Here is an 11051-nt window from a genome sequence, read left to right as displayed (position 1 = left end):
GGACTGTCCTTGTTGGTGACGCTGTCGAAAAACCTGAATTATAAAACACACACACACACACACCAAAAACAAACATGCAGAAAATACGGAGAGATGAGCAACTGAAAATATAGCCATCAGAAAATAACATACATGGAGAAACCTCCTGTCTTTCCACAAGAAACTCGAGTTGTCCGAAGCTGCTGCTTATTGGTACCCACTCACCGGTCTCTGTGGGGCTTTATGGGGTTTCTTAGCCGACAAAATCCTAGATAGCTCTGAATTCCTCAAGGACGTGTCCAACCCCACCCTGGGAGGCCTTCCTTGGCCTTGCTCTTGTGGCACAAAAACATCTACCGGGAGCAGAAACCTTTCGGCGGTGGCACCATTTTTGCTGCCTAAGCTGGGATTCCCACAGGCATGGACCGCTCACAAAGACTCAGGGTTTGGTAAAGAAGGTTACAAAAAGTAGATGAGACCAGTTCTGGCTGGTATTACTGCAGTGGTTACTCCTTCTTTCTTTCTTTCTTTCTTTATTTCTTGCTGAGGAGGCTATTCTGTCTTTGATTCCTGCGTATCTTACATTTTTTAATGCAGTTTTGCATTTTTTTAAAAAAAATACCAAAGCTGCTTTGTATTCATTGCCAGAGCAAAGAACACACATTATTAAAAAAAATAGCAAAATATTCTATGTCTAGGATCTAAAAAGGCTGCTCTCCTGGTGGAAATAGTTCCCTTGGAAAAACTGGGAAGTGGGGAGTAATTCCCTCTTCCCACCTATTTCCCCCCAAGACCTGCTCAGAGTAATCCTTTTTCAGCCACTCTCATGCCATCAGATTTAGGCCGACATTGTGCTGCTTTTCCAAACTGGATCGTCGGCAGACGGAGGATCCTTTAGTCACGGAGGTGACTTTTCCGGCAGGCCCTGTTGCGTTTAATCAAGTTCCTAGTACCTGTTGAGGACAGTGACCGCTTCGGCATCGTCCTTGCAGGCCAGCAGCCGGTCCATGTTGTAGTCCAGGACGGCCAAGCCCAGCTGCAAAATGGCCTTTATCCCATCGTAGAAGAAACAGTCGACCACGTTGACCGCGCTCTCAATGGGCAGGACGCTGATGAAGAGGGTGAGGAACCACGAGAGGGAGACGGAGGAGAAGAACGTCATGTCGGTCATGTGCTCCGTCAGCTGGGGCAGGTAGTCCCTGATCAGATCCTCGAAGACCGCTTGGTCAACCAAGGCACCTACGGAAGAGAAGGAGAGGCCTGAACGCAGAGGCAAACTGGAGCAGGCCCCTTGGCCAAGCCGACAAGGGCGGCTCCTGAGCCCACCCTAAGCAGGGCTTTGAGAAACGGCCCCTTTCACGCGACATCTCCAGGAATCGACCAGCCAGTCTGGCCACGGCCGGCCCCACAGGAAAGCACGGGAACCTTGCCATTTCTCACCAATGATTCGCCGATTAAAATAGTCCGGCAACATCCTTTCGCACACGGCGACTAAGAGCCAGAAAGCTTCCTCTTCTTTGGCATAAAGGAGCAGGACTGAGGTCAAAATATTCATTGCCTGTCAACGATCAGAGAGACAACAAAGCTGTTACAGGAATACCGAAGGGCAGCTTGGGTTTGATTTGTGTAGGCACCTGTGTGGGTGCGACAAAAAGCTGGAAGAAGGAATGGAGCAGAATGGAAATGGTTGGCATGCTGGATAAGAGGACTTGGCGCTGCAACATTCTGTTGCACATCCCATTGACAGATGTCATACCATTGGAAACAGGCCCGAAGGGAGAGCTGATGAACACGTTCTGTTGAGCACAGAGGCACTTCTTCCCACCTGACAATAGCCAATCTTCGGGTTCCGGTAAGCGTACGCGGTGAGAACCCTCCGGAGAGCGGAAATTCCTGTGTCGCTCTGGAACGCGGGATGCTCAGGCAAGGAACGGCGCAGATCCCTTTCGATTTCGTCCGTCGCCAGACTGCACGTTCCCAAGGACATCTCGACCAGCTCCGCATAATAGCCGGGGTGGGTGGCCATGTCGTTCACAGCACCTGCCAAAGCGTTTGTGACCTGCTGTTACAAAGCAACACGTCCAAGAAGACCTGCAAAGTTTCCTAGCGAGACACCCAAGCTCCCCATGCATCCAGACGGCATCCAAGGGTGCTGGATAAACTCCATGGACTTGAGGCTATCCAGATACTGGACACAGGGCAGCTATTTCATGAGTCTATTTCACACCAGGCAAGCCATTGTGCAAGGCCCTTTGGATGTGTCTTGCAAAAAACATAACAGTCCATTCTTTTTAAAACAACAATGATAGCATTAGACTCAAACTATGGACCAGTGCTTCTCAGACTGGAGGCTTTAGCCCCTAGAGGGATCCTGAAGCATTCCTGCGTGGGTTGCAAGTGAAAGACAAGGACGAACTATCACTGGCCCCTGTTAAGACCCCCTCCCGACCGCTTCCCCCTGCAGTGCTTCCCAGCCTCCAGTCTACAACCCCCATCACCACCAGCGGCCTTGGCTCGTGGTCAAGGATTCCAGGAATTGTGGTCCAAAGCCTTCTGGGGAGTTATGGCCAGATCCAGTGCTTGAAATGCAAACCACATGAGAGGTGTATGTGTATTATTTTTTTTAATATGGGGTGTGCAGGTTTACTAGCTTGGCACATTTTATGAAAAGGTGGGGTAACCATGTCCAATGGGCCAGAGATGATGGGAGATACAGCCCCTCTGTGGGTTCTAGCACTGCATGATTTGACCGAGAGCTACCTGACAGTCCCAACGAGAGCAGCCCCACTGAGTCAATCATTGAATGGTAAATCAAAATTTATGTAAAGCTAACTGATTCAAGGGTTATGCTCTAGGTGGGATTAGCCATGGTGTTTAGGGCTTAATCTTCTACACAGGCGTTTCTGCATTTCTAAAACCTCTCAGAAGCCACTCTTTTTCTCATGCTGATCTCCCATTCCATGTTTCTGAATGTTATAGAATATTAAAGTGCAAGGCAGGGTACAAATGGATCCAATAAAATAAGGAGCTATCATTCTAACCACCACCACCACCCTCTCTAGGAGAGATCCTACCTGAGAACAGAAGCCACAGTTCTCCTCTGAGCACCTCCGGAATCCCTCGAACAATGAGGTCTCGGGTCTTCCTCGTTCGAAACATACCGACTCCACGACCGCATTCGATGAAAAGGATGTTCCAGGATTGCTCTTTCATTTTCTCTTTCAGCTGACAAAGCAAGGGGATTAAGAATCCTTCTAAGTATCGTTGCGCAAGGTCTGAACAGGACAGAAGAAGGTCGGCTCGTACAAAGCATGGCCATTGGCGAAAGCAAGGGTCTAAGCAGGAACCGACAGGAAGCTACAGACAGCTTCTGTGTTTAAAAGTGAGAATCAGAACTTGCGACACGTTATGCGGTTGGCCTACAACAGGTTCACTACCTGCTGATTCACTTATTCACTGCCTGAAAATATTAAAGAAAAAAACTCCGAAATACATATTTATACCTATTTCCAGGATGTGTTTACCAGAACCAGAACTTTGGTCTCTTCCCCCCCTCCCCCACAGATATTGCAACTCTACTGCAAGTTCAAACTTGTGCCATGTTTCAGGAGTAAATTAAAGAAGTATCATGATTTTCTGGTCTCAAGGACATGAAAGCCTGCCTCTCATCCCCTCTTCCTCCTCCTCTTCCTCTATGAGTGTATCTGAACAACTAACCCACTTAAAACAATCTAAAACCAAACCCACCGAGGGGAAAAAATTAAAATGTACAGCATCTCCTATTAAAGCTTCCTTTTCTCAGCAGCCTGTCCGGTCGCCAGAAACTTTCTGAAAGAGAAGGCCTTTACCTGTGAGGGGAAGGTGTTCCACAGCCTGGGAACCGTTGGTGAAAAGTACGTGGTGATGCTTTTCACCAACAGGTGAACCGGTGATATTGGTGAGACCCAGGAAAGGTAGCCCCGAATATCGAAACACTGGCTGAGATCCTCTTGTGTCAACTCTGCAGGAGCCAATGGCGATGACCTCATCAACCTGTGATCCTACCATTCAGTCCAATCCAGGCTCGCCCAATCCAATCCAAAGCTTCTCCCCGACACCCCTTTTGCCCTTGGAAAGCCATGGGGAGCTTTGGAATCAAGGGGAAGGAGGGCGCCGTTGGGATCTGAAAATTGCTGCCAGATTCCCACTGCCGGGAATGGGGCTGCTGGAGGTGATCCAGTGGTTATTTTCAGCTCTCTCTACCACCACCACCACCACCACCTCCATCCCTGGCAGTCCCAAAAGGTTTCTCCAGGTCAAAAGGGATCCCGAGGGAACTTTGGAACCCGAAAGGGAGGCGGGGAAGGAAGCTTTGAATTAAGCGACACGGACGCGACGGCCAGCCGTCCGAAGACAAGCGCTCCGTGGAAACATGCAGAGAAGGGTTGGACGGCAGGGCTTATCTATCGTCTTCTCACCATCTTGGAGTCCAGATTCTCTGCATCCTGAGGGTGAAAGACAGTCATGAGGGCTTCTGTGCTAACGGTCTTGCTGCTGTCCTTGTGGCTGGCCATGGGTTGCCCCTCGTAGTGCTCCAAGAGAAGACCCGCGCTCGGGCAAGTGGCAACCTGCAAGGGGCATTCAGAGGAGGAGCTGGGCACACAAAGCTTGGAAGTAACAAGAAGTAACAGTGACCGGTAATGAGTTACTTTTGGGGTATGAAACGTGCAGCAAAGTTACATTTCCAAAGTATGGTCACAAAGAGAGTCCGAAGTTACCCTACTCAGGCTAATCAGTAATAGCAAGTATCGGGTCTCAACAGCGACTTCTAGCAAGCTCCAACTGCAGAAACCCCCGTGATGATCGGAGGAACGGCCAGGCACAGGACTGGCAATTCGTTAGGTGGCCACGGTGGCTTCTTCAGGTGGAGTTCTCTGTCCCTAATTATTAAATAGAACTTTGGCCAAGGTTATCGGGTTACTTTCTATAATTACTTTTAACAGCATGCTGACAGGAAGTTTTCAAGACTGAAGCTGTTCCTTTATCAACTGTTAGCTTGCTTTTTGGGGGGTGGGGTGGAGAAATAGAAAAGTAAATGAGAAACACAGTAAATAATGTAATGTTAATTATTCATTAAACTCTATAACGGTTACTTTGCAAATACTGTAACAAGGGAGGGAAGGAGAGAGAGAGAGAGAGAGAGAGAGAGAGAGAGAGAGAGAGAGAAGAAAGAAAGAAAGAAAGAAAGAAAGAAAGAAAGAAAGAAAGAAAGAAAGAAAGAAAGAAAGAAAGAAAGAAAGAAAGAAAGAAAGAAAGAAAGAAAGAAAGAAAGAAAGAAAGAAAAAGTGGGCAATTTGAGTCCCGGTATATTTAAAACAACTTGGGCCAGTAGCTATTGTGACTGATTTTGTGGTGGTAAATTTCACAAGCACAAAGACAAAGCCTGGGCAGCCTTTTACATCCTCCAAGGCCTTTGTAGAGGCACACTACAGAGAAATAGTGGCCACAAGCTCCACCTTTACCTCTGCGCTCACGCCATGCTGAGGGCTCGTGGTAGCGTGAGCTTTTCTTCGAAGCTTCACCGCCAGGTGTTCAAAATCCCTCAGTTCAGAGAAACGGAGGGCTCTCTGTCCTCTCACGGCGACGGTGAGGGCTTTGCTGGCCGGGTCAGCCACCTCAACCGCGATGACCTGGAGGCAACAGCGGACATAAACATTCCAGCCACCCCCTTGGCCGGCATTCAGAGCTCTTAAGCACATTTTCAGGGTGCAGGGGTGTCTCTTTAATTTGGAGAAATTAATTCAATTTTATTCTGAAATGGTCTAAAACAGGGGTCTCCAAACTGCGGCCCACGGGCCACATCTGCCCCGCGTTGCCATTTTGTCCAACCTGTTCTCTTCAGCCCTGCACGCCCGTGAGTGGGGCGGTGTGTGTGCGTGTGCATGCAGAGGCGTATGGGGGGCATGCCTGTGTATGTCTGTGTATTGCGGGCAGCCGACCGTGCATATGCGCATGTGCACACACACATTCCTGTTCCTTCGGCCCTCAAAAATTTTGAAAATATCCGATCTGGCCCTCACTGTAAAAAGTTTGGAGACCCCTGATCTAAAAGCTCAACTCACTCCGAGCTTCATTCCTGTTACACCTCACTTATCTTCTCCGACTGTTTTCAAAAGGCACCGTCCAAAGCCATTAAAACCACAACTTAGGCTACAGCTGGTGCAGTTTACGACCACAAGCAAGGCAAGGCAATAACCCAAGGCTTCTTGACCGGAAATGTTCAGTCCACTACCCAGGGTCTTTGAATTCCAGAAGGAAAGACCGACTGAACACAGAGGCTGGCCCCCCTTGCTCCCCCGTCACGTCCAGCTGGCTTACCTCTCTCAGTGGAATGACAACGCAGCACAAGGAGCCGTCCTGGCTGGCAAAGCAGACATAGTTGTCAGAGACGCACATTTTCCCCAGAGTGTTGTAATGACTAAAAGGCACCCACAAAAAACACTCGTGGACTTCCTGAAGGACCTCCTCTTGGGGCAGTCGGAAAAAGGCACAGAACTGCTCACTGTGGGCTCGGTTCTCAAGGCCCCTGGAAAAGCAGAAGCAAAAGGGGCCATGGGCTGGTAAACGTCACGACAGTCGCTAACGCTTCCAGTGGCAACCATTGCTGTTAAGAGAACGATCCACGTCCATAACCTTTTGCCTTTCCAAGCCCTCCTCTGCCTCCTCAGATGACACTCCACCCTTTTGAGCAAGTGGGTGCAGCCCATGAAAACCTATGTCTGGGAGACCTTCTTAGATCTGGATCCAAGGGCTACTCCCAACTAGACTCTTCAAACCAACAAGATTCATCCATTCTGCAGATGATTCAATGGTTCTTGGGTTGAAACTAGCAGATGAACTGAGGTCATGTAGCCTTTAAAGCAGCTATAATAAGACTCTTGGCTGTTTTTCTCATGGAAAAGATACAGGTCCCACTGAATCCCACCCCTCACCCCACCCCTAATGCTGGCAAGGGGGCAGTGGAAGCGGTTATGTCAAAAAGTAGGTTTTCTATGTTCCACACAACAACACATGGGATGGAGCCCGGCCTAAGGTTTGCGCCAGCAGCACTATCACTGCTAAAACATGTAGTTTTAACAAAAGAATGGGCTCCAAAACACATATTGGGGCACAAAGGCAGTTCCCAGGCTGGGAACCAGCGGCCAGCCCTAAGCAGGAAGAACCTTTGATTCCACCGCCCATCCCCCTGTTTTGAATGACAGCTTCACTAATCCCATATTACTGTCCCACCTAGATAGGACTTTTGGGAATTGGGAAATCCAAATCCCATAAAGAAAGGTCCTTCTCAGCCCTACTTGTTTTCCCCCAAGGAACATAGAATTCTGGGAGTTGTAGTCTAAAAATATGATTGCACACCTTTACTGGTGATACAGCAGGAATGTGGAGGATCGATCCTAAGTCTCCCTGTGGATGCTGAAAAACACTATTTTAATAGTGAACTATATAGCATGGTCTCTGGCCTCATCTAGTGGTCAGTTCTGGTAATGACAACGTGGAAATTTTATTTCTCTAGCCAACACTATACATAGCATGGTCCATGGCTTCCTCTATTGACCAGTTCTGGTCACTGCACCATTAGAAATATATATTTTGGGGCATTTTTCTTTTAATATTTTCAGACCATGGATAAGTGGATCAGTGGATACTGATCCTGTGGTTAAGGGAGTCTTATTGTAATAAGAACTGGACTAGGAACACAGTGAGGACAGGCCATCAACCCCTTGAGCTATGGGACCCTTGATGAATAGATATTCAATCTACTTCCATCTCGTGACGTCATTTCCTTCTCATTGTTTCCAAACCCTTACCTCTTGGTGATTTGCAAGGGATCACAGAAGACGGGGTCGTTTTCAAACGTTTCCTTGTCGAAGAGCCTTCGGACAGCGTAGAGCGCCAGTTGCTCCATGAGAAGGAACGTTTCACTGATATGGAGAAACATAGAGAAGTAGTGATCTTCCCCACGGGAGGAGACATGGATGCTCTCCGTCAGAATCACGTTGGACGTCTTTTCAAGTTTTGAGATTTCATCCCAGGAGATGATGAGTTTTACTGCAGGTAGGAGTTTTAAAAAGAAAAGAAAAAGGAGGCGGGAATGACATCTTACAAAAGAGATGGGCAAGTTTTGGGGATATGGGGAGGTGGAGCTTCTGGAGTGCCCCTTGAAAAATGCCTGTTTCAAGGTAGTTTGCTGCTCATCATTAGTCCCTACTTGACCTCATTCCTCCTTCACAAAGACGGATAAGATGAAATGAAATTCAACGGACTGAGTTATGAGATTTCTTGCAAATCCAGCAGCAATTCTGAAGAATGGAAATTTTGCTTTCAGGGCAGAGGACTGGGTGACTTGTCCAGTTTTTCTGCCCCTGGGATACTCTGGAGGCTGCGTGGACTACTAGAAATATGGGGGGAAATGGAATGTGGGAGGAGAATACCAAGGCTGGCTTTTATGTATATTTATTTTATTTCTGGAACCTCTGAAGAAGCTGATGGCATATACCAAGACCCAGGTCTATAGAGCCTGTGTCCTGAGTACACTCCTGTACTGCAGTGAGCCCTGGACCTTTGTGCATGGCAGGAGAGGAAGCTGAACACCTTCCAAATGTGTTGTTTTTGACACATTTTTGGTATCACCTGGCAGGACAAAGTCCCAAACAGAGTAGTCCTAGAACGAGCTGGAATTTTTAGCATGTATACATTACTGAAACAGTGATGTCTACGTTGGCTTGGACATGTTGTGAGAATGGCTGATGGTCGGATTCCAAAAGATCTCCTGTATGGAGAATTAGTGCAGGGAAATGGCCCCAGAGGGAGACCATAGCTGCGATACAAGGAGATCTGCAAGCAGGGTCTGAAGGCGTTAGGAATGGACCTCAACAGATGGGAAATCTTGACCTCTGAGTGTTCAGCCTGGAGGCAGGCAGTGCATCATGGCCTCTCCCAATTTGAAGAGACCCTTGTCCAGCAGGCCAAGGCAGAGGTCGACCTGAAGCTAGCAAAATCAGGGCGCTGGACAGGGGACAGATTGTATTTGTCCTCAATGTGGAAGGATTGTCACTCTCGAATTGGCCTCCTCAGCCACACTAGACGCTGTTCCAAGTCCTCAATTCAGAGCATGTTACCATAGTCTCTCGAGACTGAAGGATGCCTACAATTTCCAGAACCCCATTGAGAAATACGGCATCTAATCTTAATCACCAACTTGTCGACAACCAGAATAGGCAACTTTTGCTTACTGGCATGGTAGTTTGCTGAAACATCTATTTTGTTGGGGCGGGGGGGGGAGAGACTTTCCCCCCCCCCTCACTTTCCTTATAGTGACCAAGATATAAATCAAGAGGTTTTGTTGGGATATTCTATTTTTAGTCTGAAGGAGAAAAAAAAGGCAATGTTTTTGCTACAATAAACTAACCCAGTTAACTCTCCTGGAAAGTACTGTATTAAAGAAACATTTCTGACATTTGAGAAAGGAAGGATATTTTTAAACACGCCGCTGGGCTCAGAGAAATAGAACCATAAAGGAATGATGGCATGACCCCCCCACACACACACACACTTACTTTCAGCTCCCAGAAGAAAGGAGTAAAAGCTAAGGAAGTTGGTGCTCAGGTATAGCCACCCCTGGCAAGGGACCCGGCCTCTCCAGTAGCTGCAGGAATAGTACGTCACCAGCTTCTCCTGTTCGGCCAGCCCAAAGCACTTCTCAAATTTCATATGCGCCTCACGAAACCTTTCCGGATCTTCCTCTTTTATTAAAGATCCTTTACTTTCCTCAGCGATCAAACCCTACAAGGAAGAGGCATAGAAGAGGTGAACATGGAAGAGTCCACGCAAGATCAATCACCTGAGGGACAGAGTTTTGAGAAGTTACTCCTGCAGACTACAACCAGTGGCATTTCCCACCCAGTAAGGTCAATCCTTTGTGCGGATTTTAGGAGTTGCCAACCAAAACAAACAGCACTTCCAAGCTTTTGGTCGGATGAAGAGTCAACCTGCTTCTTGGCCCCGGGGATCAGGACCTGAAGGATTACAAAAGATTTGCATGCCTCGGAAGGTGTGAGGCCATGAGATTTGAAAAAAAAAAAAAAAACACAGACGTAACTCTTCTAACATGATCTCACTCCATGTAGAATATTACAATATATGTAATACAATATATGTAATATATGTAATACAAGTTCTTCTTGTTCTTTCTCTCTGACTGTGCAGCTTGCTCAAGGCTACACAGGTCGACTCCTCTCCCAGGAGGCACAGTGAGGAACCAAACTCCTAAACCCTGGCTCCACAGCCAAGTTTCACAACTCACTGAGCTATGCAGCCAGTATCTAGGAGTGTCTAGGAGGGGAAAAAATTACAGAGCAAGAATCCAGAGGGAAACAGCTGAGATAAAATATATGCAACTTGAGCCTATCAACCACTACTATCCCTTTATCTTAGAGCCCTATATGAATGTTTTACCATGTAGTCTCTGTATTTTCACTCTTATGGGAATACGAAGAATAGGAAGAAGCGGATTTATGCCATGAAAGCATGCATTAAAATACAGTAGTGTTTGTTGTTGTTAATATTATTTTGCTTTCATTTTGTGTGTGTGTTTCTTGTTGATATGCATGTACAGACTGACACAGCTATCACTTCAAACATTATATCTAGGAGTAAGTGTCCCTGAAAATAATGGGACTTATTTCTTGAGTAGACCTGTAAGGCATAAACACCCATAATAATAACCGTGTGTCCTTTGGTCAATCCCAACACAAATATAAGCAGCACACTTTGCTTTGCTTTAAATTACTCAGATGTGGTTCACCGTTCCCTTCTTCCGGGGGTGTCCTGGGACTGTGCAGCTGGCCCAAGACGGCCCTTGCTGGATCTACCTCTGTAAAGCATAACAGGAAATCAAACACTCGACCTTTGGCTCCACAGTCAGCTACCTAATTCACTAAGCAATCCACCTCAGCTGAGGACACATAAACCTGCATCTGAATAAAGAAATCCTGTTAAAGGAAAACACATCCTACACTAGTTTTTAGATGATG

The 11051-nt window shown here is 47.2% G+C and overlaps 1 protein-coding gene across 1 annotated transcript in view; it reads right to left on the bottom strand.

Moving 5' to 3' along the window:
* TBC1D8B (TBC1 domain family member 8B) overlaps positions 1 to 11051 on the bottom strand; it is a 33516-nt gene that overhangs the window by 9044 nt on the left and 13421 nt on the right. The window contains exons 4-13 of the mRNA XM_072981379.2: positions 9576 to 9801; positions 7827 to 8067; positions 6337 to 6544; positions 5481 to 5648; positions 4437 to 4586; positions 3054 to 3204; positions 1805 to 2019; positions 1420 to 1537; positions 933 to 1218; positions 1 to 33 (exon numbers count right to left, since the gene is read on the bottom strand). The exon at positions 1 to 33 is cut by the window's left edge and continues 97 nt beyond it. Of these exons, the coding sequence (XP_072837480.2) occupies positions 1 to 33; positions 933 to 1218; positions 1420 to 1537; positions 1805 to 2019; positions 3054 to 3204; positions 4437 to 4586; positions 5481 to 5648; positions 6337 to 6544; positions 7827 to 8067; positions 9576 to 9801 (1796 nt within the window). The remainder of the gene's footprint in view (positions 34 to 932; positions 1219 to 1419; positions 1538 to 1804; positions 2020 to 3053; positions 3205 to 4436; positions 4587 to 5480; positions 5649 to 6336; positions 6545 to 7826; positions 8068 to 9575; positions 9802 to 11051) is intronic.

The sequence above is a fragment of the Pogona vitticeps genome, chromosome 11 (genome assembly GCF_051106095.1).
Source record: "Pogona vitticeps strain Pit_001003342236 chromosome 11, PviZW2.1, whole genome shotgun sequence".
Lineage (NCBI taxonomy): Eukaryota > Metazoa > Chordata > Lepidosauria > Squamata > Agamidae > Pogona > Pogona vitticeps.
The sequence above is the reverse complement of the archived record's forward strand: the minus strand, read 5'-3'. Positions and strand labels throughout refer to the sequence as shown.